The 16,406-nt window shown below is 38.5% G+C and overlaps 2 protein-coding genes across 7 annotated transcripts in view; one reads left to right on the top strand and one right to left on the bottom strand.

Annotated features, from left to right (window-relative positions):
• The window catches only part of PPM1E (protein phosphatase, Mg2+/Mn2+ dependent 1E), a 187,370-nt gene that overhangs the window by 9,740 nt on the left and 161,224 nt on the right, over positions 1-16,406 (bottom strand). Inside the window, exons 3-4 of the mRNA XM_072646858.1 lie at positions 10,405-10,604; positions 1,361-1,549 (exon numbers count right to left, since the gene is read on the bottom strand). Coding sequence (XP_072502959.1) covers positions 1,361-1,549; positions 10,405-10,604 — 389 coding nt within the window. The remainder of the gene's footprint in view (positions 1-1,360; positions 1,550-10,404; positions 10,605-16,406) is intronic.
• TRIM37 (tripartite motif containing 37) overlaps positions 1-16,406 on the top strand; it is a 187,149-nt gene that overhangs the window by 151,766 nt on the left and 18,977 nt on the right. For 3 of the 6 annotated variants that reach the window (XM_072646850.1, XM_072646857.1, XM_072646852.1), the window contains 2 exons: positions 8,986-9,047; positions 16,017-16,096. The exons of 1 other annotated variant lie outside the window; for it this stretch is intronic. In XM_072646850.1, the coding sequence (XP_072502951.1) occupies positions 8,986-9,047; positions 16,017-16,096 (142 nt within the window). Of the gene's footprint in view, positions 1-8,985; positions 9,048-10,410; positions 10,509-16,016; positions 16,097-16,406 lie in introns of those variants that run through there. 2 more of the 6 variants (XM_072646855.1, XM_072646851.1) reach the window with 2 other exon arrangements.

Below are 16,406 nucleotides of genomic sequence, written 5' to 3'. Positions count from 1 at the left end.
AAAAGGAAAAGCCAGGAGGCTGTGGTTTTCAGAAGGTTTAGGGGTTTAGCATCCAGCGCAAAGTATGGTGTTCAATCAATAAAATAATTTATATTTAATCTAGGGTTTGTTTAATTCATTTTTTTATTTTATTTTCCATCCTCATGGACATTGTTCCTGGTACATAGTAGGCAACAAAGCCTTGTTGAACTGAACTGAACTGATTTTAATTGTAAAAGTCTAGAGACTACTATCGCTGGATTTGCATTTCACCTAGGCAGGTTTTAAGATCATCAGAAGAAAAGGAAATCCATGCTTATTTTCTGTGGGATCCTGAGATTCACTAGGGCATGGAGTCCCTCCATCAAGAATTCTGGACCACAGTCTTGAGCTCTCCTGCTGGTTTGTTTATGTGAGTTTTCCTGATGGTAACGGTAAAATGGTCATGCACACTCCACACCTAGCCCATTCCATGAAAGAGACTTATTTTCTCTGTGCAATCAATTTCTTTAAGAAAAAAATGATTTTTCAGTTTGTTCCTGGTTAAGACTTCCAGCATTCAGTGCCACAGTTAATTATGTACCCAAGGCTCAAAATGGTTAATTAGGTTGAAGTTCCCACTGTTTATCCTAATATCTCATTTCTGTTGTTCCGAGTCAGTAAATATTCAGGTCAGTAAATGTTTAAATAGTGGAAATCATCATGATATAGAGAATAAGCTCAAACTTTTCTATTCTGGCAAAAGGAAATTTGGTACTTAGGTCATTTGAAACTAATAATAATTGAGATCAGATGAACAGGGTGAGTAATCCCAATCAATTACAGTAAATTGTAATCCCATTTCTTCTCCAAGGCTCTTAACATAGGAAACAAAGTGGTCTTCTCCACTTGTTTACAGTTTGCTGACTTAATGACTATATCCAAACTTGTTAGCAACAGAAAGGGAAGGAAGTGATTATGGTGTGACTGATAGACATTGGTGATTAAGAAAGTAAAAACTTGCCTGAAAAATCCAGTGGTAAGAAATTTCTAGAAAATTATATAGCCCAAGAACTTCCATAGAGTATGCCTGAAATTACCCTAAAGTTAGGACTGTGTTCATGAACCTACTAACTCACTTAGCATGTTCTGCAAATTGCATATGGTGAGTGAGCACTACAGTGGAATTCAAAGTGTTGCCTTAGGAGTACAGTCAAGATGAGAATGCCAAGACTGAGGGTGGGAGGGGAGGCGGCGCTAAATAAAGCAAAATCTGAATCCCAGTACCCTTTTTGCCACAGATTATATTAGTGGACCAAGCTAGTATTTTTTTAGTCTGAGTTTCAGGGCAGAAATGATTCTCCTTTGGGCCCACAAGTGCTCATATGAACTAGTTACAAACCTCCCTGGCTGCTTTTTGCACAAAACGCTCATCGGTCACCCGGAAGGCCCGGCACAGTGCCTCTGCAGGGTCATGGGGGAACATTTCCTGGCGTACTAAGTTCACATGGAGGTGGATAGAGGCATAAATGGCGGCGTCTACTCCACCATGCCCATCAAACACTGCAAAGTAAGCCTGTTCTTCTTGATCCTGTCAAAGGAAACAGAGTACACAGGTAATTAATTGTTGATGTGCTGAAATCAGGGAAGCTACTGTCCTTAAAACTTCCAGTACCCATCCTCCTCCTCTTCCTTCACCTCCCTGCTCCCTCCCCCCGCCCCAAATTAGTTGCCTTGATAATGAGACAAAACATTTCCCTTTTCTAGCAACTGCTGAAAATACCTGCAATATCAGGGCCTTTGTGTTTCTATAAGCTGGAATACACATGCCCAATTAGCTCAGGCGGAACTGCCCCTTTCTCTGGAAGTTCGCACCATGGAAACCACCCACACATATTTGCTTCAAACCCTCCTTATGAAGCCAAAGCAAAAAAATAAATAAAAATAAGCAGCAGAAGAAGGCAATAAGTAAATGCCTTTATGGATTGGAGACATTAAAATAACATTAAAAAATAAAACCCTATATAGAATGTAAGCCACTGGTATAACATATGTGGGATATGTATATCCTACAGACATACTTCCATGATACCAGAATTCTCACCATATGAGGCCCAGACTCTTTAGATCAGCTTGCAATCTAACCTTTTTCGTCACAATTCATGCCAGATGTAGTTTACTCTGTCCTTGCTTTGTCTTGACAATGAAGAAAAGACAAGGATGCTCAACCAACAGATTCTGGTTCTCAGCTCAGCATGGCACTGTGGCTAAGAGTCCAGCCTTGGAATCAGGAAGAGCTGGATTCAAATCCTGCTTCCAAGACATGCTAGTTGTGTGATACTGGCAAGACACTTCACCTCTGCCCTAGGATAGGACTATGAATTATACAGGAATTACTGATCTGTAGCCATACTAGGAAGCCCCCATACTGATGATCGCAGGTCTGGACCAAAAATCAATTCTCATTTGCAGAAGAAGGTAACGTTTCTTTGGACTACTGGTTCCCAGGCTTCCTTGGTGAAACGTGATTTCAGCTGCAAATCTTTTCCCTGGGACTTGGGAGAGCTAGATTTTAGGCCTTCCCAGCCACTCATTTGTTGAATAACCAAACCTTTTGACTCCATTTCTTCCATCTGTTAAGTAGGGATGAGTGATATGAACCTCGTGGAGATGTTGTGAGGATCCAATAAAATAATAGTTTGGGAAGGGCCCTGAAAATAGAATGTCTTTTTTATCCTTTTTAAAAAAATATAGACCAACCTCTTTTTATAACTTTACTCCCTCGAGAAAGATCCAGAACGGATCCAAAAAGGAATTTAGATAAATTTTTGAGAGTCAATTAATAAAAAGAACTCAGACTTTATAGTGGGCATTATACCTCTTTCCCCACAGAACATTTCTTGAGACCTCTGTTAGCAAAGGAATATAAGACAGGATTGTGGATGGTTTTAGTACAATAGAAGTGCTCCTATGTTATAGACAGAGAGGGCAGCAGGATCAAATTAAGGTGTATTTTTAAATGATTCTTTTTAAGATATGGGCAGTTAGGTGGCACAATGGATAGAACACTGCCCTGGAGTCAGGAGAACCTGAATTCAAATCTGGCCACAAACAATTACTAGCTGTCACTTAACCCTGATTGCCTCCAAAAAAAGGAGAAGATTTTTAAGATAAACATCTTTTTGAGATACTTGACAGCAAGGAGGAGAGAATCAGTTAAGAAGACACTGGAGGTGCTAAGGAGAAAAATAATACTTAAGGAAGCAAGACTTGGAAGTGGGAAGGTACAGGAGAAGAAAAGAAGGAAAGGAAAGGGAAGGAAAAGAGTATGGATATGCTTGAAGAGGAGGGAGAACAGCCTTGCCAGACTGATCTTTCTAAAACAGCTTGCATCATGTCATTCCCCCTACTCAGTAACTCCCTATTGCCAAAGGCCCACCAAGGCTGGTGAGAGTGGGGGAGGAATGAAAAAGCATATATTCTGTGAGAAGTCCTGGAAGCTGGAACCCAGGCCTGGATCACAGGTCACGCCTATAACATTCTAGACTAAATCATTCAGGATCTGATTCTGGGCTCTTAACTGACATCTGTAAATGGCTTGCATTTAAGAGGTTCATAAACAGATTCTCATATAGGATTGCTCTGCTATTATAATTAGAGTACATCTTTTAAACTCGGTATCTCAAAGCATTCTGCAAAATGAAGTGAAATCCAGGGGATTTGAGGAGGCCGCATGATATAATACAAAGAAAGCTAAATCCGGAACTAGGGAACCCAGGGATATAACTAGCAATTCTGGCACCTAGGGCTAGCAACATAGAATTTAATCAGCTTTTTTAGAGGCAAATTCATTTGGAGGTTGACCTTATGGGAACAGCTCTATCCATGGTCAGTGCAGTGACAGGGCAGAGATACACTGAACCCAGGTCCTTAGATTCCAAATCTCATGCTCTTTCCATTTGTGTTCAAATATTTCAGTCATGTCTGACTTTGTGACTGCGTGTGGGGTTATCTTGGCAAAGATACTGGAGTCATTTGCCATTTCCTTCTTCAGCTCACTTTACAGATGAGGAACTGAGGTCAACAGAGTTAAATCACTTGCCCAGGGTCACGCAGCTAGTAAGTGTCTGAGGCCAGATTTGAACTCAAGAAGATGAGTCTTTCTGACTCCAGGCCTAGAGCTCTATCCACTGAGCCGCTTATCTGCCCAACTGTTGTTTGTCCTTCATTTTCAAAGAAGACCAATAACATCCCAGTGTTAGAGTCAGGATGAGATGCTTGGCTGTGGCTGATCAGTCCAATATGATTTGGAAGGCTCTACCACAGATCAGGCACAAGTGGTCCATTAGAACATCTAGAGTAGAAGTGGCTCCATATTGCAATCAGAGCACACTTAATATAACACTGTCCTTTATAGTTACAGATAAAATTGGAAGTTATCTTGGTTCATCTCTTTTCCCTTCTTTAGATTATAAACTCCTTGAGAGTGAGATCGGTGTGATAGGAAATGTCTATCCCCAGCATCCCTTGTACTAACTTACCAACCCTGGTATATAGCAAGCAGGAACAGGGTGATCATTTGAAGCAGTGGTCCAGGGCTGACAGTGAATCAAGAAATAAAATCAAAAGTGGCAACTGCTTTAGCAAACAGCGGCAGGAGCCTTGAATCAAAGAGCAGTTCCAATATATATGTGGCATGGTAGCAGCTATTGTCACACAGGGGGCTTTTGAGCCATATATGCATGGAGTTGAGTCACCTCGGAAACCAAGCAATATAGTCACATTCTTGTGCACACATGGCTGGACTGTATGACATTTGCTGATATGCCTAACCTTGACAGCCATCTACATACGTGAAATATTATGATTTATAATTTTAAAGTGATATTCAAATACAAATTTTAGAAAAGTGGCAAGGGATAAGTAAAAGAAAAAACCTACTTCTATATTAGTTTATTATGTCTTAACAGTAAGAACTAGTTGATGCTAACAGGAAAATGCTTAAACTGACATGGATAATAAAGACCCAGTTTATCAATTACCTCTCTTTTGAGTGCAAGCCCAGCTACTTTCTCTTTCTTTGGGGTCAATATACATATATATGTATATGTGTATATACATATGTATGTATATACATATGTATATGTATATAGGTATATATGTAAATACATGTATATACACACATACATATATATAATTTTCCCCCAATACCTGTAAAGACAATTTTTAACATTCATTTAGAAAAATTTTGAGTTCTAAATTTTCTCCCTCCCTTTTTCTTACTCCCTGAGAGAGAAATTTAATATAGGTAATACATGTGTAATCATGCAAAATATATTTCCATATTAGTCATGCTCTTAAGGAAGACACTGACCAAAAGAAAAAAATGCACCAAAGAGGTGAAAAATAACATGCTTTGATTGCATTCAGACTCCATTAGTTCTTTCTCTGGAGGTGGATAGCATTTTTTTATCATGAATCCTTTGAAATTGTCGCCAAGATATTTTTTTCCTCAATCACAGTGGAGTCAGAAATCACTCAGCTAAGAGAGCAGCATGGTGCTTTCTCAAAGTCAATCTCATGCAAACAAGGTTAGCAACGTAACAAGACAGTCAGGTTTCCACAGGGCTTAATATTGACATGTAGAATGTGTCAGTTTCATAGTCTATGTGGCTCTTTGAACCTAAGCTGGAATTGACAGAAAGCTGTAAAGAAGTGTATCTATGCAAGAAAGATAGAACCTATAATCAGTAAAATCATGGATTGAGCAGAAAAAAGGGGGAAAAAACCCTATAGGACTACAAATACCGAAACGACAAAAAGGAAAATGGTAATTGTTGGAGAGACTGTCGGAGGACAGAAATATAACTATTGGTGGAAATACAAATTGCTCCAACTATTCTGGAAAGCAATTTGGAATTATATCCAAAAGTCACTAAACTGTGCATACTCTCTGACTCAGTGACACCATAACAGGCTTAGACACCCAAAGATGGGGAAAAGGGCTCATCTGTACAAAAATATTTATAGCAGTACTTTTTGTTGAAGAACAAATTGGAAACACAGCAGGTGCCAATTAAGTAGAGAATGAATAAATTACGGTATGTGAATATAATGGAATGTTATGGTAAGAAATAATGAGAGGTAGATTCAGAAAAACCTGAGAAGGTGTATGTGAACTGATACAGAATAAAGACAGCAAAACAGAACAATTTATACAATGGGTATACTTTTGCAAAGGAAAATAATGCTGAAAGATGCAAGAACTTTGATCGCTGCAAGGACCAATCTCGACTCTAGAAATCTAATGAGGAATCGTGCTTCTCGCTTTTTGGCCGAGAGGTGTTGGGTGCAGAAAGCAACACAGAGGGTCCCATTTTAAGCTTCAAACAGCTTTCAGACTTTTGGGATGCCCTATATTTTCAGACACAGCCAATGTAGCTATTTGTTTTGTTTGACTACAACATGTTACGAGAGGACTTTTATTTGCAGGAGGAGAATTGGGGGAGGGGAGCGGATAGTTAGTAATAATGATGAAAAAAAGAGAGAAAGAAGGTCAATGAAATTTCAAAAAATCATAGAACAGAAAGAAAGGAAGTTCAGAAGGCAAGAAGAACAATTATGGTACTATTCTTGCTAAATTTAATATACACTCTTACCAAGCTGTTGACTCTTTTCATAATTTTCTTGCCTCACTCTCATTTCTTTTCCTAATTTTTCCTCTACCTCTCTTATTTGATTCTTAAAATCCTTTTTGAAATCTTCCAGAAATTCTTTTTTGTATACTGAGGCTAATTCACATTTTTCTTTCAGGCTTTGGATGTAGCTGTTTTGATACTGTTGTCTTCTTCTGAGTTTGTGTTTTGAACTTCCCTGTCACCACAGCAACTTTCTATGGCCCTCCTCTTTGTGTTTACTCATTTTTCCAGGCTATTTCTTAATTTGTAAGTTATATATTACAGTTGGACTCTGTGCCCAGGATGGAGCAGGCACTGTCCCAAGCTTCAGACCTTTCTTGCTGCTGTTTTCAGAGCTAGTTCCAGAAGACTGTTTTTGTTGCTTCCAAGGTGGTATGATCTAAGGAGAGGTGTGGTCACTGTTCTCTTAGCCTGTGCTTTGGTCTTTGTCCAGAAAGGAACCTTGTTCCCTGTAGTCACAAGTGCTAATGTTCCTCGTGGCCCTGGAACTATAATCCAGAACTACATATAGACAATGCAACAAGGATACATCAACACCAGCAAAGGGGCCCCTGTAATTTCTTTATGACTTGTTGTCTGAGTCCATTACTGTCTGTGGGCTGAGAGCTTTCAAAGCTGCTGCTGCTGCTGCTGCTGCAGCTGCCTTCAAGGCATGTTGCACACTCCAGGACTCCCCTCTATCCCAGTGTGATAGACCTTTACTGCTGACCTCTTAAGTTGTCTAGGGCTGAAAATTGTTTCATCCCTACATTTTATTGGCTCTGCTACTCCAGAGGCATTATTTTAAAGTTGGTTGGAGGAAAATATAGTAGAGAAATATTCATGTTTAATATATGAGACTAAATACCATTCCCCAATCATTAAGTGGTCAAAAGATGTGAACAAATAGTTTACAAGAGAATGGCAAACTATTAACAATCATACGAAAGAGAGAAATGCAAGTCAAAACAACTCTGAGGTTTAATCTCATACCCAACAACTTGGCAAAGATAACAAAGGAAAGGAATAGTCAGTACTGGAGGGGTTGTGGAAAGATGGGCACACTAGTGCATTGTTGGTTTAGCTATGAATCAGTAGGACCCTTTTGGAAAGCAGTTTGGAATTATGCAAAGAAAATGATTGAAAGGCCCTACCCTTTGACCCAGAGATTCCATTGGTGAGCATATACCAAGTTAAGTCAATGACAGGTCCCACAGGCACCAAAATATTATATAGCAGCATTTTTTTTAACAGCAAAGTATTGGAAACAAAAGAGAAGCACCGTGATAGGGGCACGACTAACAAAATGACTAACAAAGACAAATTATGGTACATGGATGTAATGGAATATTACTGTGCCATAAGAAATGATGCAGAAACAGAATAGCACAGGAGATAGGGAGCTGTTTTGAAGTCAGGAAGACTTGCTTTTATATCCTGCCTCTGACATATATGTGTGTGTATGTATATAGATATGTGTTATACAAACATACACACTCTGGTGTGATTCTAGGCAAGCCCTTTAACCCTCAGTGCCTCATGCAACTATTTTCTTTTTTTGAAAACAACTGAGGTTAAGTGACTTGCCCAGGGTCACACAGCTGGTAAGTATCTGAGGCCAGATTTGAGCTCAGGTTCTCCTGACTCCAGGGCAGTGCTCCATCCACCGTGTCACCCAGCTGCCTCATAACTCTTTAAGATTATAAGTTGATATGTTGAAAGTATGTATGAATCTGCATTGGTAAAAATGTAGTGCCTTAACCCAGAGCTCCCTATCTCAATGAAGTCACTTGAAAAAAGGAAATCATCAGTATGATGAACATTAATATGAAGCATGAAACTTATATGAATTTATACACACACCATCTTTCGCATGAAACTTTTTCCAATCTCATCAACTGATTCCCAAGCTGCCTTGCATTTAATTCTTCTCTGTGTGTGTTTAGTAACGGTAGAGTTATGTTGTACATATATTTTACATGTACTTGTTATCTTTCGCATTAGAAGGCAAGCTCACTTCAAGTACAGATCTTTTCATTCTTTGTACGTGCCTGGCACATATTGGGCACTTAAAATGTACTTACTGATTGACTGAACTTCTGCAAAGTCAAGTAAGCAGAACGAGGAAAACAATATACTCTGTTGTTGCAATAATGTAAGTGAAAAGATACCAAAATGTCATGACCAAGCTTGGCCACAAAGAAGATACATGAGGAGGCTCCTTCTGCCCTCTACACCTTTGCAGAAATAGCAGACCATGGGTCTGGAACACTGTATGTATGTCAAACTTTTCTGATGTGTTAGTTTTGCCTAACTGCCTCTTTTCCCCAACTTTCATTCTTTGTTATAGGAATTGTTGTCTAGGAAAGAGAGACCAAGAGGGAGAGGAGTGGATTACATTAGAATATGCAGGTAATGCAAACGCAAGATATCAATAAAAAGTATTTTTTAAAAAAACGCTCATATTTGTTCACAATTTTAAAAAAGATAAAGCCTACAACTGCCACTTGGCTGTTCTATGCACTTAGAAAGCACCCACCTACTCATCATTTAAAATTCTTAGCTTCCTTCAAATCAAATGTTCAAATAAGATAATATTTATATTATTATTATGATAATTACAAATATCTTATACAAATAAAATAATATTAACACAGTGCCTAGCAAATAATAAGTGCTTAATAATGGTTATTTCCTCCCTCTTTTTTCCTTCCTTTTTTCTCTCCTTCCCTCTCTTTTCCTTCCCTCCCTCTTTCTTTCCTTCCATCTCCTTTCTCTCTTTTCCTTCTCTTTTTCCCTCCTTTTTCCTCTCTTTCTCTACCCCTCTTTCCCTCCCTCCTTCTTTCCTTCCTTTGTCAGTTTAAATGCAATCTCCTATGAGAAACCTTTTCTTATTCCTCCTAGTTGCTGAATTCTCTCCCTCCTCAAATGCTTTTGTATTTATAAGTAAATAATCTGTTGACATGTTGCATCTCCCTAGTAGTATGTCATTTCTTTTAAGGAGGGGAGAGAATTGTTTTTCATTTTGCCTTTTTTTTATCCCCAGTGACTTTGTGTGACCCCAAGTGTCTTTGTATCTAAGTGAACACAGTAGGAACTTAAATATTTATTGAACACCCTTCCCAGTGTTAAGCGCTGCTCACTGTTTTTTAAATCCCAGGTAGCCCCCAGCCGACTAAGAGAAGCTTCCATGTGAAGCTTAACTGCATAGGTAAATGTTGAGCATCACCTCCTAGCTATATTTAGCCTGGAGTCCATTTAAGCCAAACAGGAGATGCTACTACTAAGAAGCTAACCAACAGGTTTCCTTTAAGGCAACCAAAATTGTTTATAGAATGGCATCTTTACATTTATCCCACCACATTTTGCATGATAAACAAAAGAAATTTCAAGGGCATTTTTAGCAAACTGAAGCACAGGCCTGGGAAACTTGACCAACATCAGATAGCAAATCAATGAGACACTAAGAAACAGATTTCAGGCCTCTCTAGTCCTTTGGCTTGCTCCTCAAATAAAACCTAGTCTCCCTTTTTGATAATAGTGTTTTCATATGGATTTTATAACACATATGTGAATTTATCCATATCATTTGAAAACATTATAGAGGAATGATTCTCCATATTTTAATGTAAACAAACTTCTGCCACTTGAACTAGGGTCCATTATCAAGAATCTACTGGTAACCCTTATTTTCAAAAAAGGAGCTTAAGGTAGTAAAGCAAATCTTCTTCTCTTTATTCCACTGGCCCCTGGGATGTGCCCTTTTTACCTCTAGATTGAAGAGCATATTAAAATCAGGAATGCAGACGTGTTTGTCTTCCATTTTCCTGCGCATGTTTTTGATGGCATGAATTGATGTCTCATAATACAACTGAGGTTTCCTGCGGAGAGGGAAGTCCTTCACCCAACTGCAGCAAATCTCGTGTAGTTTGCTGAAGACGGAACGTGCCAATTTCACTGTCTCAATCTCTGTGGAAGAAACACAGGCTTTAGAGAACTGTTTTTGCCTCCCTTCCCTGCCTGCTACAGACAGAAGAAGTTCACCTTTGTCAAATTCGTCAGCAGAAGAGATTCACCCTTCCCAAGAAGAAATGACAACTACTTTGCATTCAGAAGCACAATATTCTGTGATCACTGCCTGTCTCTGAGTTATTAACATCAGACCCATGGATGGGTGTCAGTCCTGATTTCATCCCATCTCTGGTCCCTGTCTGCCCTTCTCAACATAAAAGTTCCCAAAGAACAAGGGTTAGTTAACTAATTGGTACTTCAAAGGGAATTGTTAAATGGCATTAATTTAAAACTTATAGATGCAGGTTGTTGAAAAACAACAACAACTAGCTAATCTCACGTAAGGGCTGCTGTCTCTTCCTCCTCCCTTTACCCTTTTTTCCTTTTTCCTCATCTCCTTCGTTCCTCTCTGCTCTGCTTCCTCTTACTGTCCCTTTCCTTGTGGAACACTAAAGGATTGGAGTTTTGTATGTAGAATGGGGCTGGGATTTTGTTTGTAGAATGTAAGCTGCTTGAGGGCAGGTCATGTCTCACTCTTATATTTTTGTGTATTCCAACACCTAGCACAGAGCCTAGAAACAGAATAAATGTTTATGAAATTCTTCTTAATTGTTTAAATTTTTTTTACAGGATTATAGATTTAGCGTTGAAAGAGACCTTAGAACATCTAGCCTAAAGCTCTTATTTTACAAATACAGAAACTGTAACCAGAGAAGTTGTGACTTGCCCAAGGTCACACAGACTAATAGAGAGAACCCAGGCCCTTGAACTCCAAAGCCACTCTACTATACTAATATATTTAGTGATTAAAGTCTTATGTTTTCTGTTTTTAATTTTAAAAGCAGGCAAATAGGATATGTTTAACTTCTCTAAGGAAAAAATGTATGTTATTTGCATGGGAACTTTCTTTTTCTTTGTGGATCACTAACTCTTGGTAGAAAGAAAGGTTACCCCTAGTTAGGCTAAATCATAATCTAAAGATGGGTTCGTATCTATCATTTGGTAACCTTAACACTGATGAAGAGGTGTAACTCTACTGTGTTAACGTGGCTTTGTTTTTGTGTAATACTGAGGCTCCTGGTGCTTTGAGACAATGATGCTCCTTCCTTATTGTAAAAATGGAGAAATATAAATAAAGAGTCATGCAACTTGACAACTGTTAGCTGGTGCTGTGGTTAGACAATATTACTGGGGATCACTTGTGGCTTTTCATTCCATTGCAATGGTTCTCAGCCTGTGGGATCCCCAACTTCGTATGTATATGAAGCACTGTCATTTTCATCTTTATTTAACACTAACAAAATAGGCATCAGTGACTCAGTATGGTAAATAATCAAACATACCTTCTGTAGACTGAATGATGCCTTATACATACATTACTATTTTTCAAATGTATGTGATTCTGTTGTATATAACAAAATAGAAATTTAAAAGTTACTGAATTCACCAGTTTTTTTTTAATTGCAATTTCAAATTGTAATTTGTAATTTATTTTCCCCCCTGTGGTCCCTTCTACTTCTTGCCTTTAAAAAAAAATTATTTATTTATTCTGAGTTTCAACATCCACTTTCATAAGATTTTGAGTTCTAAAGTTTTTCCCCTTCCTTTCCACCCCCTCCCCAAGACAGCATGCAATCTGATATAGGCTATACACGTACCATCATATTAAACATATTTCCACATTAGTCCTATTGTGAAAGAAGGAATCAGAACAAAAGGGAAAAACCACAAGAAAGAAAAAAAAAGAAAATGGTACGGTTCGATCTGCATTCAGATTCCATACATAGTTCTTTCTCTGGATGTAGATATTTTTTCATCATGAGTTTTTTGGAATTATCTTAGAACATTTGCATTGCAAAGTTGCTGTGCATTTCATTCAGCATCAGTTCATGTAAGTCTTTCCAGGTTTTTCTGAAATCTGCCTGCTTATCATTTCTTATGTAATTTGTAACTTATTAAAAGATAATTAACAATGCATCCCCCATCAAATGGCAGTCTGTGAAACTGTTTGAGGTTGGGAACCACTGATCTATTGTTTGAACTTTAAAGGCATGCTAGACTAATTGACTCGCTCAAACATTCCACCTTTAATTCGTATGAACTTAAGTGATGGTGGCAGGAGGAACAATACCTTGTGGGATGACTTGAATGGTACTGAAGAATTTATATTAGGTCTAATTTTATACTCTGCTCAAGAAATAACAGCATTAAATTCCAAAGATAGCAAAGGAATCACCCTGTAGTTTTTGCAATCTATTTCAAAGGCAGATTCTCACCCCTGTGAGAGTTGGAAAGATGTAGTAAATAGAGTGTTGAACTTGAAGTCAGAAGACCTAAGTTAAATTTCAGACTCTGACACCTGGTGGTTAGTGTGACTGTGGCTAAGTCACCTAATCTTTCTGAGCCCTGGGTAACTTCATAACATAGTATGTTATACCTGGTACAGGGAATTCCTGTACTGAGAAAATCACAGATCCTTGATTATCCCCAAATAGAAGAGGGAACAGATTGCTATTTTAAAAACTGGATTTTTCACAAACCCGACATGACCAGACAGCCTGAGAAAAACTAACACAAATCCTAAACAAGTGGGGCTTTTGTGTTCCACAAGAACCTGGAATTCCCATCTCTGCCACTGCCTCTGTCTTTATTTCTTACATATTAGGCTAGAAAATTCAGAACAAGGGCCCTCAATCAGCTGGTTTCAAGTGAAGAGCTGCATTTTAAGCCATGATCAGTCATGGTACCTGCAACCAGTCAGTCAATCTCTGCCCTCAAGGAGTTCACATTTTAATGGGGGAGACAACATGAAAATATCTAGGTACATAAAAGGTACATACGGACTACATGGTAGCTAGTCTCAGAGGAAACGCACTAGATGCTGAGAGTACCAGGAAGGGCCTTCCGTAGAAGTTGGGAGTTGATTTACATTTAGAAGGAAAAGCTAAGAAGCTAAGAGGTAGTGGAGGAGGAGAAGGAGGAGGAAGAGGAGAAGGAGGAGGAGTTGTTGGATTCCAGGCACGGAGACTCTTATCCTTTGTCAGCAACCCTTGCCCCCCTTCCTTCAGTCTTTTTACTTTGGGAAAGTGAAATATAGGTTCTTTCCTGACTCAAAGAAAATGCCTCTAAGGCTAGCAGCACACATCACACTGGGGCAGGGAGGGGGGAAGAGGTGGTGGTTCATCTGATACAATTACATCAATCTGAGACAGCAAATCAGTTGCCTATTCAAGCAAAGCAGAATAAATGAGCAAATTTTAATTAACCACATACAAGGTGCCTTTCTTATTATAAATCACCAAGGTGGTAGTCTCAAGAGGCTAATTTTTTCAGGAGCAATTTTAGTTGATGCTTCAATCAATCCTGAACGTACTTAATGCTTCAGAGTGAGGATATAAAAATTATGGTAACCAAGGAGCTAAAGAAATTTGTGAATGAAAATGTAGCAGATCATGTTTGTGTATGTGTATGTGTTTGTGTATCATGTTTTGATTTGTTATATGATTTCTTTCATTTATTTTAGTCTGACTACATAGCATGACTATAGTGAAAATATACTCAATAGGAAAGTATATGTAGAACCTATACAGAATTGTATGCAGTCGTGGGGAGGAAGGGGGGGTAACGGGGGGCAGGTGTGGGGGGGATAAAATCTCAATTGTATGGCAGTGATTGTTAAACATTAAAAAATAATAATAAAAAAATGGGAAAAGGTCCCATATGTACAAAAAAGAAAAAAAAAAGAAATTTGTGAATGGCAGGAGCTATCATGGGTAAAAGAAGAAGAAAAGATATGAAGTCCTGTGTTTCTGAGACCATGTAGAGTTTTTAGATGGACTGCACACTACAAACTTGTTCCCTCCCCCAGAGTTGCCTGATAGCTAATTTAGGTCTCCTGAACATTAGTGTGTGCAGAAGCCAGAAAGCCACAAGAGGAGGAGAACATGAAGGTAAAATGCTACCTTATCCTTGTATAGTACTTCATAGGTTATTTCTTCATTTGAGTCTCATATCAATTTTACTATCTTAGTTTTACAGATGTTTAGAGACAATAAGTGATCAGCCTAAGGCCACAGAGGCTGCAAAGTAGCTAAGCTACAACTCAAGCTGTCTTCCTTGGTGATCCCACACACTTCATGACTTTAATTATCATCTCTACACAGATGACTCCCAAATCTATTTATGGATCCCAAATCTCTCTCCTGAACTCCAATCCCACATCACCTTCTAGACATCTACACCAGGATGCCACATAGGCATCCCAAACTCAAAATGGTCAAAATGGAATTCATTATATGTCCCCCAAAATTCATTCCTCCTCCAAACTTCCCTATTTCTGTTGATGTCACCGAGGTCCTTTAAGCCATGAATGTCTACAACTTTGAAGATATCCTTGACTACTCCCTCATGTCACTTTTGCTAAATATTGTCAAGTCTTCCTCCATAAAAAACCTCTCAGATTTGTCCCTTTCTCTTAACTCACAGAGCCACCAAGCCAAGTCAAGTAGTCATCAGCTATTTCCTGGATTATTGCAATAATCTAATTGGTCTTGCTGTTTTCATTTTCTCCTGTCTCCCATCCATCTTCTGAAAAGCTGCCAAATGTAACATATTTCTGACCATATTCCCCTACTCCAAATTCATCAGAGCTTCTCTGTTGTCTCTAGGATAAAGTACAACTCCCTCCCAAATACTGCTACCACTTACCTTTCCAACATAATTGCATATTACTATCCTTCACACACTTACAATTCCAGACAAATTAGCTTGCTGGCTGTTCCAAGGACGCAAAGTTTCATTTCCCACCTTCTTGCTGTTGTACAAATGGTGTCTCATGTCTTGAATATATTTCCTATTCTCCTCTGCTCCTCAGAACTCCTGGTCTGCATTACAGAGTACCTCAACTGTCACTTTCAGTATGAACTCTTTCCTGACTCTTTAGCTATTAGTACTTTCTTCCTTTTGAAATGATTTTGTCTTACTTTGTATGGACTTTATATTTACTTATCTGTGTACATATATTTCCACAGTAGAATATAAGTTCCTTATGGATAGATACAGTTTCCTTTCTTGTCTTTCTACATTCCCAGGGTCTAGCACAGTCTCTGACATGTTGAAGATGCTCAATAAACGTTTAGTAAATTGAAGTTCATATCTTAGTCTAATGTTTACTCCATTTCACTTTGTTGCCTCTTAATATGCATTTTTCTGTTATAAGAAAAGTTTGTTTTGAATGGAAATAACCAGAGTGAAAGACAAAACATGGGAATTAGAGACTTTAAAGTCCTCAGAAAGAACAGGGAAGCCAAGAGGTGGAAGTGAGGAGAAAGCAGCATTTGCCCTTCTTCATGCCTTCTCTGCTCTTAACAGGGATAAAAGAGAAAGAGGGGACCCGTGATTTCATTGGTATATGGTACTCCTGGATGAGAAAAATCATGCTTCCAATGAAGGTGAGCACCTTTTCTGCAACTTAAAATATTAAAGGACTGCCCCAGAATACAGAACCTATTTCATATGCCCATTTCCTACATGGATTTATAAATAATACTTTCTCTCCCAGTAAAGATCTCAGTACAGTTTATCCTGGGAGAGGCTAATTAAGTAAACTAAAAATTTTTCAAATGATTTGGAATGATGGTATACCAGTTCAAATCACAGGGCTGGCATAGGCATATCTCGCTGGCATCTCTTGAAAGTTTCTGGAGCAAGAATTTTGATGTTGTTGAATCATATCCAACTCTTCGTGACTCCTTTTGGGGT

This window comes from Notamacropus eugenii, chromosome 2, assembly GCF_028372415.1.
Source record: "Notamacropus eugenii isolate mMacEug1 chromosome 2, mMacEug1.pri_v2, whole genome shotgun sequence".
NCBI classification, from domain to species: domain Eukaryota; kingdom Metazoa; phylum Chordata; class Mammalia; order Diprotodontia; family Macropodidae; genus Notamacropus; species Notamacropus eugenii.
The sequence above is the reverse complement of the archived record's forward strand: the minus strand, read 5'-3'. Positions and strand labels throughout refer to the sequence as shown.